Source organism: Antedon bifida, chromosome 4 (assembly GCF_963402885.1).
Source record: "Antedon bifida chromosome 4, ecAntBifi1.1, whole genome shotgun sequence".
NCBI classification, from domain to species: Eukaryota; Metazoa; Echinodermata; class Crinoidea; order Comatulida; family Antedonidae; genus Antedon; species Antedon bifida.
In genome coordinates this window covers 29,761,021-29,778,918 of record NC_136229.1, presented here as the reverse complement: position 1 = coordinate 29,778,918, position 17,898 = coordinate 29,761,021, and the positions used below count along the sequence as shown (strand labels likewise).

Here is a 17,898-nt window from a genome sequence, read left to right as displayed (position 1 = left end):
TTAAACAGATGAAGAAGACCCTGTGATATCGAGCTGTTCAATGAACATTGTTTTGAATACTACAAGTATGTTACCATTCACTAATGCTACTTGGGTGACTCCAAATGCTACAGATAATTCAGGCAATGTTTCCTTAATCTCTACACATAAGCCAGGTGATGGCTTTGCAGCAACAACAACTCAGGTGACTTACACAGCAAGTGATCCGTATGGAAACGAAGACATCTGTACATTCAATGTTACTGTAATTGGTAAGATTAAAGTTTAATTTGTATTAAATAATTACTATAAAACATGTTAATGTATTTACAAAATTTCTTTAAAAAATAGTATTACATAAAGAGAAAGATAAACTGCATTTTAAAATGTACTTTAGATAATGTACTTTTCCAATTTATTAAACAGATGCCGAGTCTCCTACTTTGAAATGCGTGTCCAATGTGACTGTGTACACTGATTTTAATTCAGCAACAGCTAATGTATCTTGGCTAATACCAGAAACAACAGACAACAGTGGTTTAGAAGCTACATTAACCTCTAACTATGAACCACATACACTGTTTGATATTGGAATAACTCTAGTAATGTACACATCAACAGATACATCAAATAATGTGCAAACTTGCATGTTCAATGTCACTGTAATTGGTAAGTACGATTAATGGGTATAAATATTACAACTAAAATCTATATAAAAACATTTTAAACTTGCTTATTTGGTATTTCTTTAATCTATTAAAGATAATGAAGATCCAGTATTTGATTGCCCCAATGGCAACATTATAGCATATACAGATGACTCCCAATTATACTCAACTGTTAATTGGAATGTATCAGTTACTGATAATTCAGGTAACGTTACATATGATTGTACGAGTGAATCAGGTGACCAGTTTGATGCTGTTTGGCCAATTATACAACAAAATGTAAGCTGCATGGCACAGGATCCATCGGGAAATGACGCATCTTGCTTTTTCTCTGTAACTGTTGATGGTGAGTTTATAAACATTGTATTATATTGAATTCTGTGTACAAAATGTTTTTTTTTGGATCTTATGTCTACAGTACACAAAAACACTACAACAAAATAACTGATTCTCATTAGTTTATTATTTTATTATTGCAACTAAACAGACATGGTCCTGTTACGCAGTAGGCCTATATTATATTGTATTTGACGTACTACCATTCCATTAGATTTGACTTTTAGAAAACTAAGAGATTATTAAAAACAAGAATCAGTTAGGAATGTAAAACTTACTATTATTCAAACAGTGAAATTAATATCAAACAGTTGGATAATACATTGGTTGGTTTAAACATTCAACAGTTAAATATTAAAGAGTTGTAATTTTTTTCTTATAGATAATGAAAATCCAAATATAACATGCCCCAGTGACTTCAATGTGACAACAGACAATGGACAAGCAACAGCTTGGATTCAATGGGATGTTGAATACACAGACAACACAGAATCTTTATATGATCTCAGCCTAAAAGGATCAGGTTCAAGTTATAATCAATCTGGTGAACACTTCCCTATTGGAACAACAATACTTGAATATACAGTAACTGATGCATTTGGAAACAGTGATAACTGTACATTTTATGTCACTGTACGAGGTGAGTTTTTTTAGATGGTTTTAATGATTTTCAGTAAAAAAGTTAATGTTTGAATGGAATTGATTATAAATAAATATCTTGCCCAATAATGCAAACAACCCACGAACATCATACCTTCTTACTTGCAGTTTTAATTTCTTAACATTATGCAATTACTTATTAATTGTTGAATTATTAATTTGCTTTTTAAACAGATGAAGAAGACCCTGTGATATCGAGCTGTTCAATGAACATTGTTTTGAATACTACAAGTATGTTACCATTCACTAATGCTACTTGGGTGACTCCAAATGCTACAGATAATTCAGGCAATGTTTCCTTAATCTCTACACATAAGCCAGGTGATGGCTTTGCAGCAACAACAACTCAGGTGACTTACACAGCAAGTGATCCGTATGGAAACGAAGACATCTGTACATTCAATGTTACTGTAATTGGTAAGATTAAAGTTTAATTTGTATTAAATAATTACTATAAAACATGTTAATGTATTTACAAAATTTCTTTAAAAAATAGTATTACATAAAGAGAAAGATAAACTGCATTTTAAAATGTACTTTAGATAATGTACTTTTCCAATTTATTAAACAGATGCCGAGTCTCCTACTTTGAACTGTGTGTCCAATGTGACTGTGTACACCGATTTCAATTCAGCAACAGCTAATGTATCCTGGCCAATACCAGAAACAAAAGACAACAGTGGTTTAGAACCTATATTAACCTCTAACTATGAACCATATACACTGTTTAATATTGGAACAACTCTAGTAATGTACACATCAACAGATGCATCAAATAATGTGCAAACTTGCATGTTCAATGTCACTGTAATTGGTAAGTATAATTGATATGATAAAGAAAATACATGAAAATTTACTAACATTTGCAGATAGGTTTTTCATTTTATTTATTTTATTGCAGATAATGAAGACCCTGTATTTGATTGCCCTAGTGGCAACATTATGGCATATACAGATGAGTCCCAATCATACTCAACTGTTTATTGGAATGTATCAGTTACTGATAATTCAGGTAACGTTACATATGATTGTACGAGTGAATCAGGTGACCAGTTTGATGCTATTTGGCCAATAATACAACAAACTGTAAGCTGCATGGCACAGGATCCATCGGGAAATGACGCATCTTGCTTTTTCTTAATAACAATTGAGGGTGAGCATTGTGATTATTGATTTATATTATTTTACATTTTTTAGATTTTTTTACACAAATGATTTTGTAAAATCACAAATAAAATATAGAATAGCAGATTTTAATGTTGCAAAAAAAATCAATATTATAAATAATTGAATGCATAAACATAATAATGTAATAAACATAATATGTTATAAAACCAGATGGATTATATGCAAACATATTATGTTTACATACCATTCCGTCGGATTTTACATTGACCAAAATTCATAGGTTTAATATTAGATTGTCAATATTAAACCATACAATGAGTACCAACGAATTCAGTAGTACCTACATACTTAACATTCAATAAATGTATATTCAACATTTTATAGTAACAGGAATTATTGGGTTTTTTTGTAGATAATGAGAACCCAAGTATAGAATGTCCAAGTGACTTCAATGTGACAACAGATAATGGACAACCAACAGCTTGGATTCAATGGGATGTTGAATACACAGACAACACACAATTTCTATATGATCTCAGCCTAACAGGATCAGGTTCAAGTTATAATCAATCTGGTGAAAACTTCCTTATTGGAACAACAACACTTGAATATACAGTAACTGATGTATTTGGAAACAGTGATAACTGCACATTTGTTGTCTTTATACGAGGTGAATATACACTAGTATTGCTTTTAATTATTATTTTAAATAATGTTTTACACACCAAGCTCTATTGCATAATCGCCCGCAGTACGAAATTTGAATCCAACAAAGACTACTTCTAAACCTATAAATACCGAAAGTTAGCAAAAAATCGTTTTAGAACATGCAATGTTGTCGTTTGATTTCAATATAGTACATTGTTATCCACACATTTTCTTACGTTTGTTGAGTATAGAAATGCAAAATTAACTTACTAACCTAATGTTTATTACATCATCATGTAGATACTGAGAAGCCAATGCTGAATTGTCCAGATGGCATTGTAAACTTGACTTTAATTGGTGAAGCATACGGTATTGCCAATTGGGTTGAACCAGACATTACAGACAACTCTGGCATCATTCATGTGAACAGGTCAAATTACTTTTCTGGTGATCGCTTCTACCCAGGCAACACAACAGTTTATTATTTTGCTGAGGATCCATATGGAAACTCTGTTAATTGTACATTTATTGTTACAATCTTTGGTAAGATTAATTACCGTTTAGATAGTTTGTCTTATGTATAACTACAAAGTTAGTCACATGATTAATAAATATGTATAATTCTGAAACGTTAATTATAATTTTTTTTGCTCAAAATAAACTAATTAATTTGTATTGGTTTTAAAATGGCTTTGGCTGCGCAGAAAAATCAATTCTTTTAAAGATGTAGTAAAGAAATGTCCTTATGTTAGTGATAAGAATTTTGAAGGTTTAGGAATAAATAACTAACTATAGACCATGTTGTCATAAAACACATTTCATTTATTAGTTTACAAATCTACCAAAAAGAATAAGAACGTAATAGAATTTCTATTTGGTATTTTTCAAAAATCTGATGAACCCTCATTATTTCCTTATTTCTTAAATAAAAGCTGACTATTGATGTCTGTTTCTCCCTCAGATGCTGAGATACCGATATTTGATCCATGTCCCAGTAATTTAGAGGTAAACACAGATCCCAGACTGCCGTATGCAGTAGTAAATTGGAATATTTCAGTATATGATAACGTTGGTGTTATTGAACTTGATAGCCACTATGTCCCATTTGATACATTTAATATCACCGTTACAGAGGTAAAATATGTTGCAACAGACTTTGAGGGCAATGAAGCAGAGTGTACATTTAATGTCACAGTAACAGGTAAGAATGATTTGGTCAGGTTATCAAATTATTTAAAATTGTAATGTCTACAAATGTTCAGGTGGTCGTACATAACCACAACTAGCTAAAAAAAGTAAAATCATTGAGATATACCAATTGTTTCAATAATTGGATGTAACACTACTACATTTTTACAACATGTTCAAACAGTCAGATACCTGTAAACCCAACATGCTGTAATGTTATTGGACGTGACCAGGTAAAAATAACACATTTTGAACATATGATCTCCATAAAGTCACCAGTGAAATCAACGTTTCTCAAACATTATGGTTAAATGAAACCCGACATATTATGCAGGTTTTTCTGACTCTGGGTCAGACATAGGCTACACAAGACTTGTCATTGCTCTATTTTGTCAATAGACTAAATAGACAGAACATCTCTCATGATTCTGTTTTGTTCATGGGCTAGATATTTTCACAACTTCTTTAAATCAAAAGCTTTTTTAAAATAATCGTAATGTTCTAATGCAACGCTTAAAAACTTTAATCTTATCTCTTAATAATATTTGTTTATATTTGTCGAAAATTAATATCCAGCACACTTTTTCAGATACTGAGCCTCCTGAATACATTGGATGTCCTTCTAATATAATTGTCATGGTTCCTGTTGGAATGGCCAATAGATCTGTAACATGGATAGAACCAGCAGCTACTGATAATGCCGGAGTATACAATGTAACATCTACTCACAGACCTGGTGATACATTTGAAATTGGCACAGTTACAGTGACATACACAACATTTGATACTGCCGGACTAAACACAACTTGTGTATTTAAAGTAACAGTTCAAGGTATTTGGTTTATAAAATGTACAACTGTATTACAAAAACGTGCAGACATGTCCAACTAAACCTTGATTTCTGAAATATAATACTTTGAATGTATATATGTATACATGAGGTGTATGGGTTTGTTTTTTTCATTGATATATTTATGTTCATTATTGTATGAATTGCAAGGTATAACATTTTACAGGCAATTTGATTTTCATTGTAACTCCCCTATCTGCTATTGTTTATATATCATGATACCGTATATGTGTAGGTTGGATCACACAGCCCTATTTTATTATTTATCAAGCTTTTTTAAAGTGAGATCAATCTAGCTTAAGTTGTGTTTACCTAGACGGCTTTTGATAACCTCTAAACATTGTAATGGTTTTTTTTCTGCACTATCACCATCACCATCATTGTAATGGTTTTTATCTGCACTATCATCATCACCATCATTGAGGACTAAATAATTTTCACGTAATGATTTCTTTTAAATCTATAGATACGGAAGATCCTGTGTTTACCAACTGTCCAAATTCTCCAATAGAAGTAGTCACTGATGAAGGCTTTGCATATGCCAACGTGTCATGGGATGAACCCCAACCTATGGACAATTCTGGCATGTTAACAGTTACTCAAGTGAATTATCCTGGTGATAGTTTTTTTGTTGGAACTCATTCTGTTAACATAACAGCTGAAGATGAAGATGGTAACATTGGTATCTGCACTTTTGTGATAACTGTCAAAGGTAATACTGCTTCTGTGTACATGTTGCGTAAATAAGAGGTGAAGCACTGTAGTTTAAATAATTTACTTTGAATAAATTGAACCGTACTTATTTTTTTTTTTTTTTATTTATTTTTTTTTAAAAACCATATTTAATGAGGGTGATCCATCCAGCATTTGCTGATCATTTGGGACCCTCAAATGTTTGCAATTAACACCATCACAGTAAATACCAGATGTGTGTGGGTTTATGGAGACAGGACCATCAGCGTAACCTGACTGAGAGTAAAGTACCATCTTCCTAAGAACATAATATTATGACCAACTTAACCTTCTCACATGTCATTTCCTATCTTTCAGATGAAGAAGATCCTGTACTAACTGGCTGTCCAATGGACATTATTTTGAATACTAAAAGTATGCTTTCATATGCTAATGCTACTTGGATGAGTCCAAATGCCTCAGATAATTCAGGCAATGTTACCTTAGTTTCTACTCATAAGCCAGGTGATGGCTTTGCAGCAACAACAACTCAAGTTACTTACACAGCAACTGATCCGTATGGAAACAAAGACATCTGTACATTCAATGTTACTGTAATTGGTAAGAATAACGTTTAATTTTTATTAAACAATTACTATAAAACGTTTCTTTTAAGAACTTTTTTTACTTACTAAAAGATAAACTGTATTACAAAATGTACTTTAGATAATGTACTTTTCCAATTTATTAAACAGATGCCGAGTCTCCTACTTTGAACTGTGTGTCCAATGTGACTGTGTACACCGATTTAAATTCAGCAACAGCTAATGCATCTTGGCCAATACCAGAAACAACAGACAACAGTGGTTTAGAAGCTACACTAACCTCTAACTATGAACCAAATACACTGTTTGATATTGGAATAACTCTAGTAATGTACACTTCAACAGATGCATCAAATAATGTGAAAACGTGCATGTTTAATGTAACTGTAATTGGTGAGTACGATTAATGGGTATAAATATTACAACTAAAATCTATATAAATAAAAACATTTTAAACTTTCTTATTTGGTATTTCTTTAATCTATTAAAGATAATGAAGATCCAGTATTTGATTGCCCCAATGGCAACATTATGGCATATACAGATGACTCCCAATCATACTCAACTGTTTATTGGAATGTATCAGTTACTGATAATTCAGGTAACGTTACATATGATTGTACGAGTGAATCAGGTGACCAGTTTAAGGCTGTTTGGCCAATTATCCAACAAAATGTAAGCTGCATGGCACAGGATCCATCGGGAAATGACGTATCTTGCTTTTTCTCTGTAACTGTTGATGGTGAGTTTATAAAAGTTTTATTATATTAATTTTTGTGTAAAAAATGTTTTTTATTTTTGAATCTTATGTCTACAGTACACAAAAACACCACAGCAAAATAACTGATTTTCATTAGTTTATTGTATTATTATTGCAACTAAATGATCCTGTTACACAGTATATTATTGCATTTGACGTACTACCATTCCATTAGATTAGACTATTAGGCAAACAAATTATTAAAAACAAGAATCTTTTAAAACATTTAAGAAATGTAAAACTTACTCTTAGTCTTATTAAACCAGTGAAATTAATATCAAACAGTTGGATAATACATTGGTTGGTTTAAACATCCAACAGTTAAATATTAAAGAGTTGTAATTTTTTTTTTTATAGATAATGAAAATCCAAATATAGCATGTCCCAGTGACTTCAATGTGACAACAGACAATGGACAAGCAACAGCTTGGATTCAATGGGATCTTGAATACACAGACAACATAGAATATTTATATGATCTCAGCCTAACAGGATCAGGTTCAAGTTATAATCAATCTGGTGAACACTTCCCCATTGGAACAACAATACTTGAATATACAGTAACTGATGCATTTGGAAACAGTGATAACTGTACATTTTATGTCACTGTACGGGGTGAGTTTTTTTAGATGGTTTTAATGATTTTCAGTAAAAAAGTTAATGTTTGAATGGAATTAATTATAAAAAATATCTTTCCAATAATGCAAACAACCCACGAACATCATACCGTCTTACTTGCAGTTTTAATTTCTTAACATTATGCAATTACTTATTAATTGTTGAATTATTAATTTGCTTTTTAAACAGATGAAGAAGACCCTGTGATATCGAGCTGTTCAATGAACATTGTTTTGAATACTACAAGTATGTTACCATTCACTAATGCTACTTGGGTGACTCCAAATGCTACAGATAATTCAGGCAATGTTTCCTTAATCTCTACGCATAGCCCTGGTGATGGCTTTGCAGCAACAACAACTCAGGTGACTTACACAGCAACTGATCCGTATGGAAACGAAGACATCTGTATATTCAATGTTACTGTAATTGGTAAGATTAAAGTTTAATTTGTATTAAACAATTACTATAAAACATGTTAATGTATTTACAAAGTTTCTTTAAAAAATAGTATTACTTAAAGAGAAAGATAAACTGCATTTCAAAATGTACCTTAGATAATGTATTTTTTTCAATTTAATAAACAGATGCCGAGTCTCCTACCTTGAACTGCGTGTCCAATGTTTCCGTGTACACCGATTTAAATTCAGCAACAGCTAATGTATCCTGGCCAATACCAGAAAAAAAAGACAACAGTGGTTTAGAACCTACATTAACCTCTAACTATGAACCATATACACTGTTTAATATTGGAACAACGCTAGTAATGTACACATCAACAGATGCATCAAATAATGTGCAAACTTGCATGTTCAATGTCACTGTAATTGGTAAGTACAATTTATATGATAAAGAGAATACATGAAAATTTGCTAAAATTTGCAGATAGGTTTTTCATTTTATTTATTTTATTGCAGATAATGAAGATCCTGTATTTGATTGCCCTAGTGGCAATATTATGGCATATACAGATGAGTCCCAATCATACTCAACTGTTTATTGGAATGTATCAGTTACTGATAATTCAGGAAACGTTACATATGATTGTAAGAGTGAATCAGGTGACCAGTTTGATGCTATTTGGCCAATAATACAACAAACTGTAAGCTGCATGGCACAGGATCCATCGGGAAATGACGCATCTTGCTTTTTCTTAATAACAATTGAGGGTGAGTATATTGTGATTATTGATAGATATATTATTTTACATTTTTAAGATTTTTTTTACACAAATGATTTTGTAAAATCTCAAATCAAGTATAGAATAGCAGATTTTAATTTTGCCAAAAAATCAATATTATAAATAATTGAATGCATAAACATAAAAATGTAATAAACATAATATGTTATAAAACCAGATGGATTATATGCAAACATATTATGTTTACATACAATTCCATCGGATTTTACATTGACCAAAATTCATAGGTTTAATACTAGATTGTCAATATTAAACCATACAATGAGTACCAACGAATTCAGTAATACATACATACTTAACATTCAATAAATGTATATTCAACATTTTAAAGTAACAGAAGTTATTGGGTTTTTTAATTTGTAGATAATGAGAACCCAAGTATAGAATGTCCAAGTGACTTCAATGTGACAACAGATAATGGACAACCAACAGCTTTGATTCAATGGGATGTTGAATACACAGACAACACACAATCTCTATATGATCTTAGCCTAACAGGATCAGGTTCAAGTTATAATGAATCTGGTGAAAACTTCCTTATTGGAACAACAACACTTGAATATACAGTAACTGATGTATTTGGAAACAGTGATAACTGCACATTTATTGTCTTTATACGAGGTGAATATACACTAGCATTGCTTTTAAATATTATTTTAAATAATGTTTTTATTTTTACACAAGCTCTATTGCATAATCGTCCTCAGTACGGAATTTGAATCCAACAAAGACTGCTTCTAAACCTACAAATACAGAAAGTTAGCAAAAACTCGTTTTAGAACATGCAATGTTGTCTTTTGAATTCAATATAGTAAATTGTTATCCACACATTGTCTTACGTTTGTTGAGTATAGAAATTCAAAATTAACTCACTAACCTAATGTTTATTTCATCATCATGTAGATACTGAGAAGCCAATGCTGAATTGTCCAGATGGCATTGTAAACGTGACTTTAATTGGTGAAGCATACGGTATTGCCAATTGGGTTGAACCAGACATTACAGACAACTCTGACATCATTCATGTGAACATGTCAAATTACGTTTCTGGTGATCGCTTCTACCCAGGCAACACAACAGTTTATTATTTTGCTGAGGATCCATATGGAAACTCTGTTAATTGTACATTTATTGTTACAATCTTTGGTAAGATTAATTACCGTTTAGATAGTTTGTCTTATGTATAACTACAAAGTTAGTCACATGATTAATAAATATGTATAATTCTGAAACGTTAATTATAATTTTTTTTTGCTCAAATTAAACTAATTAATTTGTATTGGTTTTAAAATGGCTTTGGCTGCGCAGAAAAATCAATTCTTTTAAAGATGTAGTAAAGAAATGTCCTTATGCTTAGTAATAAGAATTTTGAAGGTTTAGGAATAAATAACTAACTATAGACCACGTTGTCATAAAAGAAGGACACATTTCATTTATTAGTTTACAAACCTACCAAAAAAAATAAGAACGTAATAGAATTTAATTTTTTTAAAAATCTATTTGGTATTTTTCAAAAATCTGATGAAACCTCATTATTTCCTTATTTCTTAAATAAAAGCTGACTATTGATGTCTGTTTCTCCCTCAGATGCTGAGATACCGATATTTGATCGATGTCCCAGTAATTTAGAGGTAAACACAGATCCCAGACTGCCGTATGCAGTAGTAAATTGGAATATTTCAGTATATGATAACGTTGGTGTTATTGAACTTGCTAGCCACTATGTCCCATTTGATACATTTAATATCACCGTTACAGAGGTAAAATATGTTGCAACAGACTTTGAGGGCAATGAAGCAGAGTGTACATTTAATGTCACAGTAACAGGTAAGAATGATTTGGTCAGGTTATCAAATTATTTAAAATTGTAATGTCTACAAATGTTCAGGTGGTCGTACATAACCACAACTAGCTAAAAAAAGTAAAATCATTGAGATATACCAATTGTTTCAATAATTGGATGCAACACTACTACATTTTTACAACATGTTCAAACAGTCAGATACCTGTAAACCCAACATGCTGTAATGTTATTGGACGTGACCAGGTAAAAATAACTCATTTTGAACATATGATCTCCATAAAGTCACCAGTGAAATCAACGTTTCTCAAACATTATGGTTAAATGAAACCCGACATATTATGTTGGTTTTTTTGACTCTGGGTCAGACATAGGCTACACAAGACTTGTCATTGCTCTATTTTGTCAATAGACTAAATAGACAGAACACCTCTCATGATTCTGTTTTGTTCATGGGCTAGATATTTTCACAACTTCTTTAAATCAAAAGCTTTTTTTAAAATAATCGTAATGTTCTACTGCAACGCTTAAAAACTTTAATCTTATCTCTTAATAATATTTGTTTATATTTGTCGAAAAAAATCAGATACTGAGCCTCCTGAATACATTGGATGTCCTACTAATATAATTGTCATGGTTCCTGTTGGAATGGCCAATAGATCTGTAACATGGATAGAACCAGAAGCTACTGATAATGCCGGAGTATACAATGTAACATCTACTCACAGACCTGGTGATACATTTGAAATTGGCACAGTTACAGTGACATACACAACATTTGATACTGCCGGACTAAACACAACTTGTGTATTTAAAGTAACAGTTCAAGGTATTTGGTTTATAAAATGTACAACAACAAAAACGTGCAGACATGTCCAACTAAACCTCGATTTCTGAAATATAATGCTTTGAATGTATATATGTATACATGAGGTGTATGGGTTTGTTTTTTTTTCATTGATATATTTATGTTCATTATTGTATGTATTGCAAGGTATAACATTTTACAGGCAATTTGATTTTCATTGTAACTCCCCTATCAGCTATTGTTTATATATCATGATACCGTATATGTGTAGGTTGGATCACACAGCCCTATAATTATTATTTATCAAGCTTTTTTAAAGTGAGATCAATCTAGCTTAAGTTGTGTTTACCTAGACGGCTTTTGATAACCTCTAAACATTGTAATGGTTTTTTTTCTGCACTATCACCATCACCATCATTGTAATGGTTTTTATCTGCACTATCATCATCACCATCATTGTAATGGTTTTTATCTGCACTATCATCATCACCATCATTGTAATGGTTTTTATCTGCACTATCATCATCACCATCATTGAGGACTAAATAATTGTCACGTAATGATTTCTTTTGAATCTATAGATACGGAAGATCCTGTGTTTACCAACTGTCCAACTTCTCCAATAGAAGTTGTCACCGATGAAGGCTTTGCATATGCCAACGTGTCATGGGATGACCCCCAACCTATGGACAATTCTGGCATGTTAACAGTTACTCAAGTGAATTATCCTGGTGATAGTTTTTATGTTGGAACTCATTCTGTTAACATAACAGCTGAAGATGAAGATGGTAACATTGGTATCTGCACTTTTGTGATAACTGTCAAAGGTAATACTGCTACTGTGTACATGTTGCGTAAATAAGGGGTGAAGCACTGTAGTCTAAATAATTTACTTTGAATAAATTGAACTGTACTAATGTTTGCAATTAACACCATCACGGTAAATACCACATCTGTGTGGGTTTATGGAGACAGGACCATCAGCGTAACCTCACATCATATTGACTGAGAGTAAAGTAACATCTTCCTAAGAATATAATATTATAAAAAAGAAAAGTGACCAACTTAACCTTCTCACATGTCATTTCCTTTCTTTCAGATGAAGAAGATCCTGTACTAACTGGCTGTCCAATGGACATTATTTTGAATACTACAAGTATGCTTTCATATGCTAATGCTACTTGGATGAGTCCAAATGCTTCAGATAATTCAGGCAATGTTACCTTAGTTTCTACTCATAAGCCTGGTGATGGCTTTGCAGCAACAACAACTCAAGTTACTTACACAGCAACTGATCCGTATGGAAACGAAGACATATGTACATTCAATGTTACTGTAATTGGTAAGAATAACGTTTAATTTGTATTAAACAATTACTATAAAACATTTCTTTTAAGAACTTTTTTTACTTACTAAAAGATAAACTGTATTACAAAATGTACTTTAGATAATGTACTTTTCCAATTTATTAAACAGATGCCGAGTCTCCTACTTTGAACTGTGTGTCCAATGTGACTGTGTACACCGATTTAAATTCAGCAACAGCTAATGCATCTTGGCCAATACCAGAAACAACAGACAACAGTGGTTTAGCTACACTAACCTCTAACTATGAACCAAACACACTGTTTGATATTGGAATAACTCTAGTAATGTACACTTCAACAGATGCATCAAATAATAAAGAAACTTGCACATTTAATATAACTGTAATTGGTAAGTTAACTTTATATGACAAAATACATTAACAAAAATACTAAAATATATAGAAAGTTAAAAGTTCCTTTGTCGTATTTGATATTTTATTATAGATAATGAAGATCCAGTATTTGATTGTCCTGACAACATTATGGCATATACAGATGAGTCAAAATATTATTCAACAGTGTATTGGAATGTGTCAGTTACTGATAATTCAGGTAATGTTACATATAATTGTACAAGTGAATCTGGTGACCAGTTTGATGCTTTTTGGCCAATTATACAACAAAATGTAAGCTGTAAGGCACAGGATCCTTCGGGAAATGACGCATCTTGCTTTTTCACCGTAACGGTCGATGGTGAGTTTATCATGATTGTGAAGATTGTCTTGCACACAAACATGTTTCTTTTACAATTAAAGTCTACAATGTTACATCAAAATACAAAGACAACAAAATAATAATTGTTTTCAATATTAACCTATGTTATCATGGTGTATTTAATTATTGTTCTATAGATTTTACAAAATCTTAAACATATTATTACATTAACATTATTAATTTGTCACTCTGTTATTTATAATGTAAGTATCAGTCAGCAATAAATTGATTTTTAAACACTTTGTGTTGTCAATAATTCTGTTTTTCTTATAGATAATGAGAATCCAAATATAACATGTCCCAGCGACTTCAACAAGACAACAGACAATGGACAAGCAACAGCTTGGATTCAATGGGATCTTGAATACACAGACAACATAGAATATTTATATGATCTCAGCCTAACAGGATCAGGTTCAAGTTATAATGAATCTGGTAAACACTTCCCCATTGGAACAACAACACTTGAATATACAGTAACTGATGCATTTGGAAACAGTGATAACTGTACATTTTATGTCACTGTACGAGGTGAGTTTTTTTAGATGGTTTTAATGATTTTCAGTAAAAAAGTTAATGTTTGAATGGAATTGATTATAAAAAATATCTTGCCCAATAATGCAAACAACCCACGAACATCAGACCTTCTTACTTGCAGTTTTAATTTCTTAACATTATGCAATTACTTATTAATTGTTGAATTATTAATTTGCTTTTTAAACAGATGAAGAAGACCCTGTGATATCGAGCTGTTCAATGAACATTGTTTTGAATACTACAAGTATGTTACCATTCACTAATGCTACTTGGATGACTCCAAATGCTACAGATAATTCAGGCAATGTTACCTTAATCTCTACACATAAGCCTGGCGATGGCTTTGCAGCAACAACAACTCAGGTGACTTACACAGCAACTGATCCGTATGGAAACGAAGACATCTGTATATTCAATGTTACTGTAATTGGTAAGATTAACGTTTAATTTGTATTAAACAATTACTATAAAACATGTTAATGTATTTACAAAGTTTCTTTAAAAATAGTATTACTTAAAGGGAAAGATAAACTGCATTTCAAAATGTACTTTAGATAATGTATTTTTTCAATTTAATAAACAGATGCCGAGTCTCCTACCTTGAACTGCGTGTCCAATGTTTCCGTGTACACCGATTTAAATTCAGCAACAGCTAATGTATCCTGGCCAATACCAGAAAAAAAAGACAACAGTGGTTTAGAACCTACATTAACCTCTAACTATGAACCATATACACTGTTTAATATTGGAACAACTCTAGTAATGTACACATCAACAGATGCATCAAATAATGTGCAAACTTGCATGTTCAATGTCACTGTAATTGGTAAGTACAATTTATATGATAAAGAGAATACATGAAAATTTGCTAAAATTTGCAGATAGGTTTTTCATTTTATTTATTTTATTGCAGATAATGAAGATCCTGTATTTGATTGCCCTAGTGGCAATATTATGGCATATACAGATGAGTCCCAATCATACTCAACTGTTTATTGGAATGTATCAGTTACTGATAATTCAGGAAACGTTACATATGATTGTAAGAGTGAATCAGGTGACCAGTTTGATGCTATTTGGCCAATAATACAACAAACTGTAAGCTGCATGGCACAGGATCCATCGGGAAATGACGCATCTTGCTTTTTCTTAATAACAATTGAGGGTGAGTATATTGTGATTATTGATAGATATATTATTTTACATTTTTAAGGTTTTTTTACACAAATGATTTTGTAAAATCTCAAATAAAATATAGAATAGCAGATTTTAATGTTGCAAAAAAAATCAATATTATAAATAATTGAATGCATAAACATAATAATGTAATAAACATAATATGTTATAAAACCAGATGGATTATATGCAAACATATTATGTTTACATACAATTCCGTCGGATTTTACATTGACCAAAATTCATAGGTTTAATACTAGATTGTCAATATTAAACCATACAATGAGTACCAAATAATTCAGTAATACATACATACTTAACATTCAATAAATGTATATTCAACATTTTAAAGTAACAGAAGTTATTGGGTTTTTTAATTTGTAGATAATGAGAACCCAAGTATAGAATGTCCAAGTGACTTCAATGTGACAACAGATAATGGACAACCAACAGCTTTGATTCAATGGGATGTTGAATACACAGACAACACACAATCTCTATATGATCTTAGCCTAACAGGATCAGGTTCAAGTTATAATGAATCTGGTGAAAACTTCCTTATTGGAACAACAACACTTGAATATACAGTAACTGATGTATTTGGAAACAGTGATAACTGCACATTTATTGTCTTTATACGAGGTGAATATACACTAGCATTGCTTTTAAATATTATTTTAAATAATGTTTTTATTTTTACACAAGCTCTATTGCATAATCGTCCTCAGTAGGGAATTTGAATCCAACAAAGACTGCTTCTAAACCTACAAATACAGAAAGTTAGCAAAAACTCGTTTTAGAACATGCAATGTTGTCTTTTGAATTCAATATAGTAAATTGTTATCCACACATTGTCTTACGTTTGTTGAGTATAGAAATTCAAAATTAACTCACTAACCTAATGTTTATTTCATCATCATGTAGATACTGAGAAGCCAATGCTGAATTGTCCAGATGGCATTGTAAACGTGACTTTAATTGGTGAAGCATACGGTATTGCCAATTGGGTTGAACCAGACATTACAGACAACTCTGGCATCATTCATGTGAACATGTCAAATTACGTTTGTGGTGATCGCTTCTACCCAGGCAACACAACAGTTTATTATTTTGCTGAGGATCCATATGGAAACTCTGTTAATTGTACATTTATTGTTACAATCTTTGGTAAGATTAATTACCGTTTAGATAGTTTGTCTTATGTATAACTACAAAGTTAGTCACATGATTAATAAATATGTATAATTCTGAAACGTTAATTATAATTTTTTTTTGCTCAAATTAAACTAATTAATTTGTATTGGTTTTAAAATGGCTTTGGCTGCGCAGAAAAATCAATTCTTTTAAAGATGTAGTAAAGAAATGTCCTTATGTTAGTGATAAGAATTTTGAAGGTTTAGGAATAAATAACTAACTATAGACCATGTTGTCATAAAAGAAGGACACATTTCATTTATTAGTTTACAAATCTACCAAAAAGAATAAGAACGTAATAGAATGAACCCTCATTATTTCCTTATTTCTTAAATAAAAGCTGACTATTGATGTCTGTTTCTCCCTCAGATGCTGAGATACCGCTATTTGATCCATGTCCCAGTAATTTAGACGTAAACACAGATCCCAGACTGCCGTATGCAGTAGTAAATTGGAATATTTCAGTATATGATAACGTTGGTGTTATTGAACTTGATAGCAACTATGTCCCATTTGATACATTTAATATCACCGTTACAGAGGTAAAATATGTTGCAACAGACTTTGAGGGCAATGAAGCAGAGTGTACATTTAATGTCACAGTAACAGGTAAGAATGATTTGGTCAGGTTATCAAATTATTTAAAATTGTAATGTCTACAAATGTTCAGGTGGTCGTACATAACCACAACTAGCTAAAAAAAGTAAAATCATTGAGATATACCAATTGTTTCAATAATTGGATGTAACACTACTACATTTTTACAACATGTTCAAACAGTCAGATACCTGTAAACCCAACATGCTGTAATGTTATTGGACGTGACCAGGTAAAAATAACACATTTTGAACATATGATCTCCATAAAGTCACCAGTGAAATCAACGTTTCTCAAACATTATGGTTAAATGAAACCCGACATATTATGTTGGTTTTTCTGACTCTGGGTCAGACATAGGCTACACAAGACTTGTCATTGCTCTATTTTG

The 17,898-nt window shown here is 31.5% G+C and overlaps 1 protein-coding gene across 1 annotated transcript in view; it reads left to right on the top strand.

Moving 5' to 3' along the window:
* Positions 1 to 17,898, top strand: part of LOC144839326 (uncharacterized) — a 63,483-nt gene that overhangs the window by 13,179 nt on the left and 32,406 nt on the right. The window contains exons 24-57 of the mRNA XM_078694641.1: positions 9 to 251; positions 406 to 648; positions 742 to 993; positions 1,366 to 1,623; positions 1,818 to 2,060; positions 2,215 to 2,457; positions 2,545 to 2,796; positions 3,184 to 3,441; positions 3,720 to 3,962; positions 4,381 to 4,620; positions 5,197 to 5,439; positions 5,924 to 6,169; positions 6,508 to 6,750; positions 6,885 to 7,127; positions 7,225 to 7,476; positions 7,852 to 8,109; positions 8,302 to 8,544; positions 8,700 to 8,942; positions 9,030 to 9,281; positions 9,677 to 9,934; positions 10,217 to 10,459; positions 10,901 to 11,140; positions 11,701 to 11,943; positions 12,504 to 12,749; positions 13,022 to 13,264; positions 13,399 to 13,638; positions 13,734 to 13,982; positions 14,277 to 14,534; positions 14,728 to 14,970; positions 15,124 to 15,366; positions 15,454 to 15,705; positions 16,101 to 16,358; positions 16,641 to 16,883; positions 17,280 to 17,519. Of these exons, the coding sequence (XP_078550767.1) occupies positions 9 to 251; positions 406 to 648; positions 742 to 993; positions 1,366 to 1,623; positions 1,818 to 2,060; positions 2,215 to 2,457; positions 2,545 to 2,796; positions 3,184 to 3,441; positions 3,720 to 3,962; positions 4,381 to 4,620; positions 5,197 to 5,439; positions 5,924 to 6,169; positions 6,508 to 6,750; positions 6,885 to 7,127; positions 7,225 to 7,476; positions 7,852 to 8,109; positions 8,302 to 8,544; positions 8,700 to 8,942; positions 9,030 to 9,281; positions 9,677 to 9,934; positions 10,217 to 10,459; positions 10,901 to 11,140; positions 11,701 to 11,943; positions 12,504 to 12,749; positions 13,022 to 13,264; positions 13,399 to 13,638; positions 13,734 to 13,982; positions 14,277 to 14,534; positions 14,728 to 14,970; positions 15,124 to 15,366; positions 15,454 to 15,705; positions 16,101 to 16,358; positions 16,641 to 16,883; positions 17,280 to 17,519 (8,397 nt within the window). The remainder of the gene's footprint in view (positions 1 to 8; positions 252 to 405; positions 649 to 741; positions 994 to 1,365; positions 1,624 to 1,817; positions 2,061 to 2,214; positions 2,458 to 2,544; positions 2,797 to 3,183; positions 3,442 to 3,719; positions 3,963 to 4,380; positions 4,621 to 5,196; positions 5,440 to 5,923; positions 6,170 to 6,507; positions 6,751 to 6,884; positions 7,128 to 7,224; positions 7,477 to 7,851; positions 8,110 to 8,301; positions 8,545 to 8,699; positions 8,943 to 9,029; positions 9,282 to 9,676; positions 9,935 to 10,216; positions 10,460 to 10,900; positions 11,141 to 11,700; positions 11,944 to 12,503; positions 12,750 to 13,021; positions 13,265 to 13,398; positions 13,639 to 13,733; positions 13,983 to 14,276; positions 14,535 to 14,727; positions 14,971 to 15,123; positions 15,367 to 15,453; positions 15,706 to 16,100; positions 16,359 to 16,640; positions 16,884 to 17,279; positions 17,520 to 17,898) is intronic.